Source organism: Trichoderma citrinoviride, assembly GCF_003025115.1.
Source record: "Trichoderma citrinoviride strain TUCIM 6016 unplaced genomic scaffold BBK36scaffold_4, whole genome shotgun sequence".
In the NCBI taxonomy this organism is placed as follows: domain Eukaryota; kingdom Fungi; phylum Ascomycota; class Sordariomycetes; order Hypocreales; family Hypocreaceae; genus Trichoderma; species Trichoderma citrinoviride.
In genome coordinates, this window is record NW_020194712.1 from 1,552,229 (window position 1) to 1,568,494 (window position 16,266).

General features: G+C 55.6%; 4 protein-coding genes across 4 annotated transcripts; 3 read left to right on the plus strand and 1 right to left on the minus strand.

Moving 5' to 3' along the window:
* Positions 1–1,230: 1,230 nt before the first annotated feature.
* On the plus strand, positions 1,231–2,285 carry BBK36DRAFT_1195333 (hypothetical protein; the record flags this gene model as incomplete). Its single annotated transcript, XM_024896890.1, has 6 exons — positions 1,231–1,271; positions 1,323–1,358; positions 1,430–1,455; positions 1,491–1,613; positions 1,889–1,935; positions 2,085–2,285. 6 exons carry the CDS (start codon positions 1,231–1,233, stop codon positions 2,253–2,255), a joined length of 444 nt encoding a protein of 147 aa, XP_024751563.1. The 3' UTR covers positions 2,256–2,285.
* Positions 2,286–6,660: 4,375 nt separating this feature from the next.
* Positions 6,661–7,564, minus strand: BBK36DRAFT_1115017 (hypothetical protein; the record flags this gene model as incomplete). Its single annotated transcript, XM_024890089.1, has 2 exons — positions 6,661–7,260; positions 7,337–7,564. 2 exons carry the CDS (start codon positions 7,562–7,564, stop codon positions 6,661–6,663), a joined length of 828 nt encoding a protein of 275 aa, XP_024751564.1.
* Positions 7,565–7,884: 320 nt separating this feature from the next.
* On the plus strand, positions 7,885–11,167 carry BBK36DRAFT_1134880 (isoleucyl-tRNA synthetase). Its single transcript, XM_024892451.1, is given in 6 exon segments — positions 7,885–7,990; positions 8,070–10,397; positions 10,459–10,945; positions 10,980–11,071; positions 11,086–11,088; positions 11,102–11,167. The coding sequence occupies 3 exon segments, from the start codon at positions 7,941–7,943 to the stop codon at positions 10,937–10,939; spliced, it is 2,859 nt and encodes a 952-aa protein (XP_024751565.1). The 5' UTR covers positions 7,885–7,940; the 3' UTR covers positions 10,940–10,945; positions 10,980–11,071; positions 11,086–11,088; positions 11,102–11,167.
* An 852-nt stretch (positions 11,168–12,019) lies between these two features.
* Positions 12,020–15,769, plus strand: BBK36DRAFT_1115275 (hypothetical protein; the record flags this gene model as incomplete). The annotated part of the gene is made up of 2 exons (XM_024890113.1): positions 12,020–12,220; positions 12,335–15,769. The coding sequence occupies 2 exons, from the start codon at positions 12,020–12,022 to the stop codon at positions 15,767–15,769; spliced, it is 3,636 nt and encodes a 1,211-aa protein (XP_024751566.1).
* Positions 15,770–16,266: the final 497 nt, after the last annotated feature.

Here is a 16,266-nt window from a genome sequence, read left to right on the forward strand (position 1 = left end):
CGCCAAAAGGGTGTCATGACCACGACCATACGCAATTGACTTTTCCCCTTCATCCACGCCGTTGATGCAAATTGAATTTTTGCCTTTGGCCCCTATGCAGGTACTGAACCTTGACTCCCCCCCTCTCCCATCTCCCAGCTGTCTCTGACTGGTCGACTCGGCCATCACAGCTCAACTCGACGCCGATATGTGGCAGCGTCTGACAGGAACAGCGACCAGACGAACGCCCGTTTGCTCAACCGAGTTCGCCACCTCCTGACGCCAACGATAGTTGTTGCATTCATTGCCAAATTGCAATCCATCCATACTGTACTATTAATACGACCCTGGCCTGCTCCGGAGGGAATGCCACGCAAGAACCACCGCAGGGCAGATCTCGCCATGTAGCGAGTAAGCACAGGGTATCATCGCTCCTAGCCCTATCATATCGAGCCCTCACCTCGCCCGCCAAACCACAGGCCTGCCAGCGCACCGGCAAAGAGTCACAGCCAGCACAGCAGCAGAATTGAAAGCTGACGACAAGCCCCAAACGAACCTCGTCCCTCCCCCCCCCCCTGTTCCAGGTTCCAGCCATCTGGGCCGTCCTAGCGCAAACCGACGCCTTCCAATCACCGTGCCGTGTCTGCCCTCCGCATTTCCTGAGGACGGTCCCCTCGTTTCAGTATCTTCTTTGGCCCTTGGGCCTTTTTGCCCACTTTACCGAGTCTTTTGCAGATACAGTAGTCGACTCTTTGCCGTCTTGCGTGTACGGAGTACCAAGTACATACATACAAATCTCGGGTGCGCGGCCAATCACGGGCCGCCTTTGACTGCTCTCCGTTGATTGCCGGGTTCCGTGGAAGCCTTCCATTCTGCTTCCATCATCGACAACGACCGAGGCCATTTCCCCTTTATTTCATCCTTCGCTTGTACCTGGAACCGTTTGGCCGGCAAAAAGCTTGGCAGCTTAGCGAAACGGCGAGGCCGTTCTCCAAGAAACTGCAGCGTTCGCCGCTTATCTCGAACCATGTCCGAAAACTTGCAGCCACCGAACTGCAGTTCGCCATGCTTAGCACCAGGGGCGGCTGAAGGGCGGTTGGCGTCGTCGAGAGACGTATTACGGCATGGATTTTTGATCCATGCTATCGCGAATTCACGACCATCATCTTCTGGGGTACAGCTTCACAGGGTCAGCTGCTCGCCGTGCATGGCAGGATTCGACTTCTGGCCCTGGTCCATCGTCAGATGATCATGGCCGTGACTGCGGGGATCCTTGCTGTCTGTCTCGCTGGGTGAGTCTGTACCAACCCGATTCATCACACAATGCTACTTCAAATCGCCAGAGGATGGGGAGAAAGGCAGAGTCACAGCGCGCCTGGGTGCGTCGAGTGTGATGCTCGTATTGTGGAATCCAGCTGGTTGGGCATCCATGGACACATGGGTTGATGAGAGTCCTCAGGATTGTCAGCCTTGTCCGTGTGTCGAACCCGCTCTCTTGGGACGGGGTCAAGCATCTTCCAAGGACAGTCCATCCACTGCGGAGAAGTCATGCAGCTGGCCCCCTTGCCGACAGCGCCCGCAGCTGCGGGAGAAGGATTACTCCTACTGCTCGTACATGCGTGGTGACTATGCAGGTATGAATCAGAGCAATTCTGGTTCATGTGGTGCAAATGCGATGACTCTTGGATGTGCCGCTTCTGGCATAACGATGGCTGCGTACGATGAACAAAGGAGGGAGCAGCCGCGATGCGACGGCGGCTGGTCCCTTGCGAACCCTCGTCTCCAGCCGCACTCGCGTGAAGGGCCAAGGCCAAGCGCAGCCACGCAGCTGAAAGCTGAAGACAGGGTCGCTCAGGCACAGCAACGGGCACGAACTACTTCGTACACGAGGATTGACTACATCGTGCAGGTATCTCCATTGCCATGGTCGATGGCCAGTCTCATACCCCCGGGAGTGTGCGTCGCTGTCATGCAGGAAGGATCAAATGCCGTCACTTGTTCGCTCTGGCGCCATTGACAAGATGCATACAGCGTACACTATGTACATACAGCCGCACCGCATGACGGATCAATAATTGCCATGGTTTGATGCCTTCAACGTTGAGACACCTGCCGTCTTTGTCTCGGATCCGCCACCAGCCAGGCATCTCTTCCGCTGCTCCATGCTTAAGAGGCTGACATGTCTGCCTGTGCGGGAGAAGTGCTTGATAATTCCGAGGGTATTCGGCTTCTTCGGCCATGACTCCCTCGGCGATGCAGATCTGCTGTCACCGTGACACTCGAGCTGTCAGAATGACGCGGCTCGGAGACAATGCATACATGACATGACTTATACGATATATCGGCCGGAGCAGCAATGGCAGAATCCTGGCCGCAAGTGATGAACGGTCAGCCAGAGCTTCTGCATCAAGGACTCGCCGACGGCCAATGATGTCCTGCTGCCTGAATATCTTTGAAGTTATCTGTATCGGAGACTGATCAACCGCCGAAATAGAGGCGCCCTAGGTCGTAAACTGCCTGGGTCGATATACTAGATAGCAGAGGCACTTGTTTAGCTCGAGCATCAACTCCCATCATACGAGTACTTCCATGCTACTCGCCCGCTCGAAGCCCATCCATCCTGCAGAGAGAGATCATTGAATCAGTGACTCCACACCGCAGCACAAGCCACCTTTGCCGACTTTTCCACGTGGTGGGCAGGGGTACAGCTCTGTGGCTTTTTGGGGAAACTTGTCAAACCCCTGGCGATCGCCGGGCCAGCGATGGGCGAATGGGTTTCAGCGGGATGCCACACCTCTTTGCGCAGCAAATAACGAGCGAGCGAGCGAGCGATCCAGGGGAAGAAGAAGGCTCGTGCGTTGGTAAAGCTGCTGTCGTTGACTGATGACGGAGCCGGTTGTACATATTCAGAGAGCTGTTGAGGGCGATCTGGAGGTGGAAGACTCCGTCTCTCCCGGGCTGCGATACGGGTATTGCACCTCTTGCGGGATTGCATGTCGGACCATCTACAGTCCATGCATGGAGTATGTATGATGAGCCAATATTGGACGTCTGATTGAGCTGAGCTGAGCTGAGCTGAGCTGAGTCGATCTTCTGCGCCGTCGTCACAGCCTGTCCTGCAACTTCTTCGTCTGTGGTGCACTGGAGTGGTTGGTCTGCCTTCTGTATGTATGTACATGCATGCAAACCCCTCTTTCTTGCTGTTGATGCCTGCGATAGATGACGACATGATGGGTGACGACAGGCGTCTACGAGCGGAGAACAAAGTCCGGCGTCCAAGACAATCCATGAAACTGCCATCAGTCCTAACGTGCATCACTACCTAACCTACCTTGGGTAGAACTCGAAGATGCTCATCACACTCAAGACAAAGGCACGATGAACGGGCTAAAATGTCCGGCTCCCGATCACCTCAAGTTGCTACAAAATGAACGAAGATAACTAAAGAGACGCCCACCTTCAACCCGGATATCAAAGAAAAACGAAGAAGGGAAAAAAAAAAAAAAGTACCCGGACCTTGCGGAAAACACACCGGGACGCCGGAGCGCCACACAACGTGTTTTGGAATCCTCTCCCCCATAAATCGTGGGCAGATCGTGGAGAAAACAGAGGCCCGCGCGGGTTTTTTTTTTGGTCTTGCTCCTCATGTGTTACACTTAGATTTTGGGGGTTGTCTTGATGTATAATTCCAGGTAAGCGTGTGTGAAGTGTTTCGATTGTCAGTGCATTTTCTGCTCCTCTTGATGTTTTGTCTGTGGGGGGGATGGGCTGCGATCCCAAGTCACAATCTCCGCGTTGCATGATAACCGATATTATGGCTGTTGTTGGGTCTTTCTTGTGGCCTTGGTAATAGCTATTGCAGAGACGAATTGCTCCAATTCAAAGGCCAAGAGAAACCATCAACGTACCTCAACGTATGTACTAAGTAGTCATGCATGCAGCAAGCCCGAGGAGAAATAGATGATTTGCATACAAGAGTCATGATTTGCTCGCTTCGGCTCAGAAGATGCTTCCGAGCAGAAACCTTATTCCTCCTCGTCAGGGCCATGTATGTATATGAACGGGCTACTAGTATGTATGAAGAATGAAGCAATCTCGGCTCGCGAAATATCGGTTGCCGCTAATTCAAGCCACAGCGCCCTCTCTCTCCATGTTGGAAGTGCCCGTAGTTCGTGATGGCTTCAAGCTGCTCGGTTCGCCTATTGAACCTGAAGCTAAGGTAGGTAACTGAGAAGGGTGTGGGGGTTGGTCGAGAGGGTGTAGCGGGACGAGGCCTGTATGGCCGAGCCAGCCCGGCAGGCAAGAAGATTTCACCATCGTGCCAGCACAGGCTTCAGCTCGCTGGACCTCCTAGTTTGTGTGTATGTATGTAACTTCCCATGCAGGTTGGAGGTTTTTGGTGAGTTATGACATGGCTTGTCGTTCGCCAAGATGGATGGGGAGGTTTCGTCTTCAACTTCAGGTACGCGGTACTTGTGGCCTAGGTACCCTTTTCTTTTTGTCGTTGAGTCTTCCTTCACGTTGTGTGCAGTGTGTCTATTCCCACTCCCAGCTTGCATGGATCTTCCGGCGCGCTGTCATGTCATGCGAGGGCCAAAAAGAGAGAATGCCGCACATCATCACATTGTGCATATTGGCCGCGGCATTCTCGGCAAACCGTCACCGCAACCCTTCTTCCATGGCCCATGTCTCCTCTCCAGCTGCTGGGGGGAGGGGGGAGGGGCGCGCCATACATGCATTGACTGACTGTACATATACAAGTAGTAGAATATTGCAACGCGAATACTGAATCCGTTTCTCGATGCTACTTTGCAGCTCCCTCTTCGTACCAGTACGTACGACGATGCCGTGCATATGCCCCCCCCCCAAGGCAATCCTCCACACGCCCGCCCAGTCTACCTACCGAGAATGTAGCATCGCCAATGGGTCACACTCTCTTGCTTGCTTGCTTGCTTTGCCCGCGCTTAGCATGACAAGACAGCCTGCTCCTTTTGGAGGAACGGACCGTGAGCAGATTCTCTGCCTCTCGGTAACCAATCACCGCCGCGCCGTAGAGGAAAAAAAAGGTTCTGACGATGGCATACCTACCGCCAGTAGGCGCCCGTTGCGGCTCGGCGGTATCTGGCCATTGCTTCGCCCAACCCGTGCGGCCGATGATGTGGTTTGGTTTTTCTCGCCTTATGCCCGCTTTGCCTGCTGAGCGGTTGCTGCGACCTGTTATTGCGACCGCTTGCCCGCCCGCTCCGAAGGCACAGCAGCAGATGGGAGCCAAGAGACGCAGACGGCAAAATGCCCAACTTCCTACTACATCACCTTCCCTTGCATGTTCATGTATTGTTAAATGAACGGTCCGCGAATGAGTCGCCGGTGACGTGACAAGGCGAAAGGCGAGCTTGGCTTCCGTCCAATGGCTCGGCTTGGTTGGAACATGCCACCTCAAACAACAGGAGCTGCGCACATGATCCATTGATCCGAGGTATCCCGGCTCAATTCTGCGTTATCTCTCCCTCTCGGCAACAGTCCAGGAATATGATAATCTACAGAAAGCAATCGAGTCTAGATTAGCACCCCGTCTCTACAAGCAAGGTAGCGAGCACATAGCGCTGCCACCGTAGCTTCGAGATAGCCGCAGCAGAGGCAACAGGCACAGGCAGCCATAGCCTCCCGTGCGCTTCGCAGAGACACAGCCAATCAGGCGCGACGCAGCCTTGTCATGGCGCCTCACGTGGCAGGTCGAGACGAGGCAATTAATCAACGTCGACGGCCCGGCTCGGGTTGCTTGCGCCTTGTTCACGGGCCAGTCACGGCGCTTTGTGCTGGTTTGGGGGGCATCTGGAGTCCTGGACTCTCACCGGAAACAGTTTCGACCTCAGACTCGACATGGTCAGAGTGGCCGGACTTTTGTCTAAAATGACAATTGCCGCCAAGACCGTGGTCCTCCGCAGCGCGTTTGTCATTGTGCCATGTCGATGGGGTATCTCCACCATTATACGCACCGCTGTAATGCTGTCAATATCACCACCCTCAGTGGATGAAGTATGTACATGTATAGACGGAGCAAGGTGAGCGGGATGATCCGTTTGAAACGGTCGCAAGGAGCATGGGTGGCATGGCAGACCGCTGTTGATCCATTGTCAGGTTATACAAGCACCGGGGCCGAGGGCAACTCCACGCTGCTCCGCGTTATCCTGAGGGCACGGGCGGTATTGGTGAAACAGCGTGTATGTGCTCAGGGACCTCTCCAGCGACGCCATGGACCCAGAATGATGTCAACTTTGACGTGATCGGGACTCCAGCTGGCGTTCTGATATGATCCTCAGTATCAAAGATACTATCCCGTCTGCACTTTGTAATCTTCGGGGGTGTGCCAGCACCTGGCCGACGATCCCTCGGAGGCATCCCGTCAGAGGCATCCCATCGTATCGCCTTGCATCCCAATGGTTCGACTTGGATGTCAGACACGAGTTTGGATTGTATGTACAATCCTCTGCGATAAGACGACCGTCCAAGGCGTTGAGGGGTGGCCCGATCTGGGATAGTTTCTGCCGAGGCTGTGTCTATAACGATGCGCAGACGATTTCACGAGCCGGGAGATGTCTAGCCCGGGATGCATACTTAGTAGTATGGACTGTCTTCTGCGTTCTGGACAAGGCCGTCTTGGTCGAATTAACCCCAGCCTCATTATGAGGCTTCTTCGCCAACTGGTATCTGCGTCGACGTGATCCAGTTCTCCATCTTGGCCTGGCCTCCGAGAGCTTGCTGTGGCTTGCTCTCCTTCTTCTTCACGACCAGACACAGCACGCGTCCGTAGATCGCAAAGCCCTCATATGAAACATCCATCGCGAGCTTCTTCTTGTAGTCGTCTTCATCTGGCTCTGCTGGCGGGTTTTCAAGGCCCCTGGCGCGTTTTGGCAAAGGCTGATGACCATCAGAATCCACATCGACAACCGAGTCGGCGTCGTCGCTGGCGTCTTCAAATTCATCGTCATCGCCGTACTCGAGGGTATTGCTCCTCTGGCGCTTTGCCTGCCGGCGAGTGTTGGCGGAGGGGATATCGCTAAGTGTCACGCCTTCGTTGTCACTGTCCTCCTCGATGCGGATTGGCGCAAAGTCGCTGGCATCCACGTCAATGGGATTCGCATTCGTCTCTGCGATGAGCTTTGATGCATTGGACTGCAATGCGGACGGGCCCTTTTCCCGGAAGAACTTGTGTTTTGAGAGCAGTGAGTGTCGTGTGTCCGTTTCCATCAAGAAGACAGACACCTCAAAGTCATCTGCGGGCTGTTAGATGTGTCTTTCACTCCGTAGGGTTCGTTTCGGAGCAGAGGTGAAAGTAAAAAGAGCACGTACCTTTTACTATGACGTCTTTGATCGTCTTCTTCTTGGTGCTCTTTTTCTTGCTCCTTTCCTTCTCCTCACGCAGCTTTGGTATGACGAGCGGCCGGATAGCTTCAATGACCTTTGGAAGAATCGGATCGCGAGGGTTGAGGAGCCATGACTGTGCCAGCGCCGGGCTGTCCAAGTATATTCTGCACTCCAGAACGGAGTATTTTGTGATCCGAAGGTATCGGCGTATAGGCGCCATATTCGCGTCGAGTCTCTGCCGGATGGATGTATCGTGAGAGCGTGAATGTCGAAAAGAACAATCAAGTCTGAGCTCGAGCCGCATTCGTCGGTGATGTAATCGAGGCTGCGGGCCACATCAAATGCCCCGCGCCATCCACTAGACACAGGGCTCCAAGGCCGCTGTAAGCTTCCGCCGAGGGACCCAATTAGAGCGCCCAATCGCAACTGGCGCGGGGCATCATTCGGTGGTCGCGATATCTTCAAGGCCAGTCCAGCACTGAAAAAAAATCTTTGTTTCTTTGGAGTCGCCATTCGCAAAACGCCAATTCGAACTGATTTTGCCCCGGAGGCCCAAGCCCAGCGTGCCAGCCCTCCGGCATGGTCTTGCTACGAACATGTCAAAGTCATGGAAAGCGACGCTGAGGCTGCCGCGTTCAACCTTTCCGTAAGCCAGCCAGCCAGCAGAAGAGAAGACGAACAAGACGGTCCATTGCTTGTAGAGGAGCTCGCTGACTCGAGCGTAGAGCTCGCCCAAATCCAAAGCTGCAGCAACAGCTCCTACGCGACTGTACTGATAACTTCTACCAGTGGCAGACAAGCAACAGGCCCCAAGAGAACCCGTTCGTCCTCCACGATGGCCCGCCGTACGCCAACGGGCCGCTTCACGCCGGCCATGCGATCAACAAGACCCTCAAGGATATCATCAACAGGATACAGGTGCAGGCTGGTAGAAGGGTCATGTATAGGCCGAGCTGGGACTGCCACGGTCTTCCCATCGAGATGAAGGCGCTCGGCGAGAGCGGCACAAAGGGACTGAGTGCACCCAAAATTCGAGAATCTGCCAGGCGCTTGGCGAGCAAGACGATCCTGGATCAGATGAAGGGGTTTCAATCTTTTGCTGTCATGGCCGAATGGGATAACAGGTGGACGACAATGGACCGGGCGTTCGAGATTAGGCAGCTTCGCGTGTTCCAGAAGATGGTTCGCAGCGGCCTTATATATCGCAAGCACAAGCCGGTGTACTGGTCGCCATCGTCCCGCACGGCCTTGGCTGAGGCAGAGTTGGAATACCGTGACGACCACGTGTCGACTGCCGCCTATGTCAGATTTCCCATCATGTCGAACTGGAGCTCGGTCCCCGGTTTGAGCGAGTTCAAAGGTCGACTCTACGCTGCTATATGGACAACCACCCCCTGGACGCTTCCCGCTAATAAGGCAATCGCTGTACACGACGAGCTCGATTATGCGTTGCTGCAGGTCGGAGATGGCGGACTTTTGGTCGCAGAAAGCCGTGTAGAGGTTATGCAAAAGAACATGCCCTCTGCAGTGGTGATTGCGAAATCGATTCCTGGTTCACAGCTGAAGGGTCTCCAATATCGGAACAAGCTGAGGGGAGGCTCTTCCTCTTTGCAACCCATTGTTCACGCTGATTTTGTCTCTGCCGACTCGGGTACTGGTCTGGTTCACATGGCACCCGGACATGGCCAGGAAGACTACCAAGCTTGCTCGGCGTTTGGTATCGAAGCCTTTGCTCCCATCACGGATGAGGGTCATTTTACCGCTGAAGCCTATCCAGACGATCCTGAGAAGCTGACTTCGGCGCCTCCTATCCTTGAGGGCGGAAGCCAGGCCGTGCTGGACCTGGTCGGCGAGGATGTGCTCTGGACGCATAAGCTCGAACACAAGTATCCATATGACTGGCGCACGAAGAAACCTGTGGTCATCCGGGCTACGGCACAATGGTTCGCAGACGTTGAACATATCAAGGAGGATGCTCTGCAGGCGCTGAGCAAGGTGCGCTTCGTCCCAGATTCTGGTAGGGTACGCCTGGAAAGCTTTGTCAAAGGGAGGAGCGAATGGTGCATTTCTCGACAGCGATCCTGGGGCGTGCCCATCCCGGCTCTCTATGATGAGAAAGGGGACGCTGTTATGACGGACGAATCCATCGAGCACATCATATCTGTCATGGAACAAAAGACATCAGACGCCTGGTTCTCTGATGCCCCAGACGACCCGACGTGGATCGCACCGTCGCTCAAGGGCACATATCGGCGTGGAACTGACACAATGGATGTCTGGTTCGATAGCGGCAGCAGCTGGACGGAGATTGGGCGCCCCGTGGACGTCTATCTTGAGGGTTCTGACCAGCACCGAGGCTGGTTCCAATCGAGTCTTCTCACGTTCGTGGCGGCCCAAAAGGCAGACGGAAAAGCTAGAGCCGATATTGCTGCTCCTTTTGGGACACTCATCACCCATGGTTTCACGCTGGATGCGCAAGGCAAGAAGATGTCCAAGTCTCTGGGCAATACTATTGTTCCCAGTGAAATCATGGAGGGCAAGCTGCTGCCTCCCCTGAAGACCAAAGGGAGCGATGCCGCCAAGCGATTCGATGCCCTTGGGGCTGATGCCATGCGACTCTGGGCTGCCAGCAGCGACTTTACGTCCGACATTCTCGTGGGCGCTTCCATCCTACAGCCAATCCACAATGCCCTGATCAAGTACAGGACAACTCTGAAGATGCTGCTTGGGTCACTGCACCAGTCCGCGCTGCAGGCGCCGTTGACAAAGCTCGACCAGATTGCTATTCTGCAGCTTCAGGATGTCATGGCGCAGGTCTGGGAGGCATACAGCAACTACGAACTCCACAAGGCTACCGGGCTCATCAACCGATGGATTGCGACTGATCTCTCAGCATTCTACCTGGAAGCGCTGAAGGACCGCCTCTACTGTGGTGACGGGGGCGGTGTCTTGGTGCCCATATTGAATGGATTCTTGCGGATGCTGGCGCCAATCACGCCGATGCTGGTAGAAGAGGCCTGGTCTCACAGGCCATCGTGGATGGCTGAAGATGCGTAAGTTAATATTCAATCGCTAGTGCTCTGCCTTGTTTCCCTAACAGAACCCTTCATTTAGGTCTTTCGAACACCCGGCACGGCAGCTTTACACCTCGCCTATAATTGATCCTGCCCGGTTAACGCTGGATCAGGCGCAGCTACGACTAGACCTGTCCGTCTTGTCCGCCGTGCACGACGCAGTCAAGGCGGGACTGGAGCAAGGCCGAGAGTCGAAAGCGCTGGGCAGCTCCCTCCAGTGTTCCTTGAACATTTCTGTCACGGATGACCGCTTAGCGACTGTTGTGGAGAGATACCTAGATGAGCTGGACGCCATGTTTGTGGTATCGTCTGTCGAGCTGAACACTCCTCTTTCACCCGACAGTCACGACTGGGTCTATACCAAAGAGTTTACAGTAGACGGCAGGCAGGGCGTTGTGCATGTTTTGCCGCCGAAGCAGAGAAAATGCTCTCGATGCTGGAGATATGTCGCTGAAGAGGAGGACGGACTGTGTGGACGATGCGAGGATGTTGTGGCAGCTCATCCTGATGCGGCTTCATGAGCCTGTTGGGCCGTTGGATGGCTGCACAACTCTCTGTACTTGTATATATGATGGATATAGTATGTATGATAGAGGTGACTGACAAGAATCAAGAAACATGTAGATTCGACAATAAACTATTACGCATTTAGAGAGAAACGCAGACCAGGCCAAATCAAGTGATGGATGGCATCTGGTGCAGATTGGCTTCTGACTGATGGCGGCATCACATCACCGTGCATGACTGCGCTTCCTCTCCTTGTGATTCGCCAGCAGACACACCACCAGTCCCATCACCACCATGACTCGTATAGGTAGTAGCATCTTATCTTATATCGTACCTTAGATACATCGTCACATGGACACGTACCGGTGACATACCTAAGGTACAGTACAACTACAGGCCGCCCAAGGCAAATAAAAACCGGGCCTCAAAGAGCAGGGCACAATCAAACTTGAAAGCATGTTTCAAGGCCAATTTCGCAACGAGTCCGAGCTTCAGCCGGGTTTGCGTCAAGCGAGTTGCGCGTCCCGGCGGAAACAACCTGGAGGTGCAGAAAACGTTGGGCTTGCGCTGCGCCTCGTTCCGCGCCGGTCTTGCGCTTCTCGGCCGCGAATGAGGCGAAACTCTGGTGCGAATAGAGTTGAGAGGGCTTCGACTTGGACGTTGTTCCTTTGGTGCCATTTGCGGTGGTGGTGCTGCTAAAGTGCTGCTAAATTTGATGCTAGGAATCTGGCGTGGTTAGTTGGAGTGGACGCTCAGCTTCAACCTTTTCTTGTGCCTTCGTTGCGCATCGCCAAACGGCCTTTTTCTAATCTTGATTTCCTGTCCTGTTTCGTTTCCCATCCCTAGTGGAACTTGCACCCCTCCTTAAACGAAACCCCCCCTATTGCGTGTTCCAGCTCCCTTGGGCTTCGGTTTCTTCCATTCTCTCCCCTCTTCATTCCCTCCTCCCTTCTCCAAGAGCCTCCTCGCCATGTTACCGTTATCCTCGGCCCTCCAGTAGCACAACGGGAATCGCAAAGGGCAACCTGAGAGAGAGAAACGGGGTAGCTCACTGGCGACTATGAGCCGGCGCCCAAGCAATGGCTGATCACCACATGCCTGCGCCTCGGTCCGCAGGGCACTATTCGGCAGCTCGAGACGGACGACAGGATGGTCCTGCGACGCCTGAGCGGCGGCCGAACAGCAGCCACGAGATGGGCAAGCCCGGCAATGCCACCAGCCAGCGAGACGACGTCTTCTCCCCGGACGACCTGTTTCACGATGACGACGACGCCGCCGATGCCGATGCCGACGCCGTGAGTCCTGGGCACCCCGAGGGCTCTCCACACGCGGACGACGGACACGGACACGGACATGGTCACGGACACGGAACCGGACATCGAGAAGAGCGCGCGCATAAGAAGCACAAGGGTCGTCTGGGTGGAGGGTTCCTGCTGCACGATGCCTTTGGAGGAGGAGCACGATTACGTCGACAGCGGGCCGCCGCCTCGCAGGGTCCAGGTCTTGCGCCCCAGCTGAGCAGCGGCCGTGATGCTGCTTTCCAGCCCGCTTCTGGCCCTGCGCCTGTTCTTGACCTGGGCATCATGCGGCAGACGGCTGCACCCAGCCGGCGATCTGGCGGAGAGGCTGCAAACTCACCCCCGAGCACTGGCAACTCCGCTGATGGCACGAGATTCTCCGATGTGTACCACCAAGAGCCGCACGCCGCGGCGGATCTGGATTCCACCCAGATCGTCAACATGGCGCTTAGCTTGAGCGAGTCTCGCCGCCTCGCCGCTCGACGAAGTGCTTCTCGGACGGTCGCCCCTCCGCGCCTCGCTCCTATACCGGACGCGTCGGCCTCGAATAACATTCGACAACATCTGCAGCAGCAGCGCAAGTTTTCGCGGACCGAATCCCCCTCTGTTGCGCAAGAGGCATCCTCTGGAGCCGTGGTCCCTGGATCGAGGAGCAGCGGCACCTTTCAGCCCTCGTTTGAGTCCTCCCACGATCCGCAATTCCGCTGGCAGTTTTCCCCATCGACTCTGGCCAGAGCCCACAAGGCAAAGGTGCATCTCGAGCTGTGGGCGCAGTACAGGCGGCTGCTCGATGTGCTGCCTCCCCTGCAGCCGGGGCTCGAGAGGCCGCTGTCGGGTAGCGGCCCGGATTCTCCTACCCAGACGTCGGGGTCCCAGCAGCTTGCTATACCACTGGGACGGCAGTACAACCCACTGCAGTATATCCGGAATCGCAAGGTGCGGGCGCGTGAGAGGAAGGTCATTGATGGAAAGCGTCAGGGCTTCAGCGATGTCGAAGCCGTCAGGCTGTGGGTGGATTCGGTATATCGACAAATGTCGCTGGCGGGCACCTCACTCGCCGACGAAAGACCATCTATCCCCCCTTATCAATATGCTGAAGACTCGGACTTGCAGAGCTCGCCTTCTGAAGCGGTAGCGAGGTCCCGACGGCCCAGGGTCGACTGGTACTTGGAGCCTTGCGACGTGATTGCCGACGCATACTGGCTGGAACAAAACGGACACAAGTATCTCATCGAAGACCGCCATTGGCGCAAGATCTTCCCGCCTCCGCCGGCTTCCGACCTGAGCCGGCCTTTATCTCGAGAGATAGACGATACGAGCAGCAAAATCTCTCCGTTTACGACGAGAGACAATGACATAACCGAAACCATTACTGAAGGAAAGGAGTTTGGGCTATCCAAGGTTCGCTCGGAGCTGTCGCACAGCAGTGCAAAGGAGCGAGCCAAGCAGAAACTACAGAATATCACAGGTTTCCACCACCGGCACGGAAGCACTGGCCACGGCCACGATCTACTACGGCTCAAGAAGGATTCTGGATCTGACTCTTCAGATAGCGACAGCGACAGTGAGCCAGAGAAGAAGAGGAGGGCGAAGCCTGTCCGCAAAGGAACCATTTCAAGCAACTCCAATGACCTGCTGCAGAAGCAAATGATGGAAATGGTGGCCAAGGAGGCACGCGAAAGAGAGCTGGAAGAGAGGGCCTTGGCTCGCAATGAGAGTGCTGATGATGGCAGTGTCGATGCACTGGACGCGAGACGAATTTCGCAACCCCCCTCTAGATTTGCCAGCCGCAGGACATCCATGGCAGAAGCCAGCGACTCGGAGCGCAAGTTTGCGGTCTTGGAGAAGCTGAAGCAGGCCTCTCCAACACGCCAGAGCCTCGACGTCAATCGTTATTCCTTCTCTCCAGGCAAAGGAACTTCGTTTCCCAACTCGCCAGAGATGATGCCGGTTCGCAATGGCAAATCCGAGTCGATCGCCAGCGTTGACCCTTCACCTCCGTGGAGCCGAGCAGCATCTCCCACCCGGAACCCCTTTAGCAAGATTAAGTCAATCATCCGGGACAAGAACGACGACTTCGACGATGCCGAAGACGACAGGGAAGGCCGATCTTCGAAACGCGACAAGCTGGCGCGCTCGGGCTCCGCTGCTGACTTGGGCAGGCGCCAATCCAGCCCTGTTGGAAAGCCGTTGTCCGGAGCAGACAGCGGCAAAGGCTCTCGCAACACAGGAAGCACGCGGCTGCGAGGCGAGGAGGGCGTTGGGCTGCGAGGCATGTTCAAGGGCCCCCGTATCGACAATGTGTTCCGAGGCGGTGTTTCGAAGCTGGGAGACATGATACGTAAGAAGGACGGGCCCGGTGAGGCGCAGGACTTTGAGACTACGGATGAATCAGACAGCGAGAGGATCAGAGGGCGAAAGTCGACCCCTTTGACTTTGTCGCGGAAACCCTCCGCCAGGGCACAAGAGGCGCAGCAGCAGCAGCAGCACCAGCCCAAGCACTTTCTCGATACCATGCCCCAGTTCCATCGCATGCCGAGTTATCGCCACGCCAATGGTGGTGACACGCCTGTTGCTGCTGCTGATGGCTCCGCGAATGGTCGGCGGGCTGCCGCCGATGAGCTCAAGCCTCCGGTCATCAAGATTCGAAGCGCATCCTCGTCTGCGTCCTCGCCAATGGTGCACAGAGCTCGGCCGGGAGAATCGGACGTCTCCGACTCCGAGTACTTGATGAACAACCACGTCTCCGATACCGTGGATAGGCGAATCAATTCCACCGTCTCGCTCAGCGACAGGGACAACCATCATCACGGGCGACTGCCGCCGGGCCAGCACTGGTCGATTGCGGACCGTGGCTTGCCTGCCCAGATGAAGCTGTCGAAGCGCGAGGTTGCCCGGATGCGAACTCTGATACTCAGCTCGGGCATCAAGGCCATGGAGCTGCGCCGCCGAGCAAACGAGCAGCACGTACCATTCAGCGAGGAGCGTCTTGCGCACAAGGAAGCCCACCTCATGGAACCCGGGGGCATCCCGTGGTCGGACATTGCGCGGCTCACGCCCGAACACGCCCAGGCCACCCTCCAGCTCCGCAGGCAGCAGGTGGCGGCCTGCGACATGTACCCCTTCGCGGCGCGGACGCTGGCGACGGCCATCCAGTCGTGGGGCCAGCGCTGGCAGTCGTCGGCGGACTACTTCCGGGACAAGACGGTGCAGGACCTCCGGACGCGCGTCTGGGAGGTTCGCACGCAGGTGGCCGACGACCTGTCCGAGATGGCGCGCAAGGCCGCCGACGAGGCGGACGAGACGAGCCGCGACCTGATGCTGGGCCAGCCGCTCAAGATCAAGCACGTCATCGACACCATGGACAAGATGCTGCGGACGCGGCGGCGGAGGTTCCGCTGGCTGCGGCGCGGGCTCTGGCTCACGGTCGAGTGGCTGCTCGTGGGCTTCATGTGGTATGTCTGGTTCATGGTGATGATCCTGCGCGTGTTCCTGGGTGTTGGCAAGGGCGTTTTGCGGGGGGTCAAGTGGCTCCTTTGGTTGTGAGGGAGTCTCGCTCGCGGTGCTCCTACGTTCTCCTTCTCCTTCTCCTTGATCCTACACTCTATGCGGTTATAGGTCCGCCTCTTTCACATCTCGCTTGTGAAAGCGATCACCATATCTATCGTGTTGCCACACATCACGACTTCCAGCAACAATTCCCAGCACCACAACAGCTGGAACTCTTCTCCTTCTCCTTTCTTGCCCCCTTAACTTTACATCTCCTTTTTTTCTACATGTCTTCAGATAATCTCCTTTCTGTCTGATACGATACCCCCCAAGCTTTTTATCATTCTATCAAGTCCTTTTGTTATTTCATTGTCTGGTGTTGTTGGTTGGCAAAATAAAGAACCTGAGGGTTAGCATAGCCATGGAGTGAGGTCAGCTTAGCTACAAATAATGCAATGCATATATTATATTTTGTAATGTCGTGTTTCAACCCTGCTTTTATACATCTGGTATATATTCTACAGAGTGATGTTCTTTATGAAAATGACAAGTTA

Bases quoted from the DNA above. Each gene is read 5' to 3' on its own strand.
- BBK36DRAFT_1134880 (XM_024892451.1), top strand. From the start codon at position 7,941: ATGTCAAAGTCATGGAAAGCGACGCTGAGGCTGCCGCGTTCAACCTTT. The intron at 7,991-8,069 runs GTAAGCCAGCCA...ACTCGAGCGTAG, and splicing joins CTGCCGCGTTCAACCTTTCC to AGCTCGCCCAAATCCAAAGC. The intron at 10,398-10,458 runs GTAAGTTAATAT...CCCTTCATTTAG, and splicing joins TCGTGGATGGCTGAAGATGC to GTCTTTCGAACACCCGGCAC.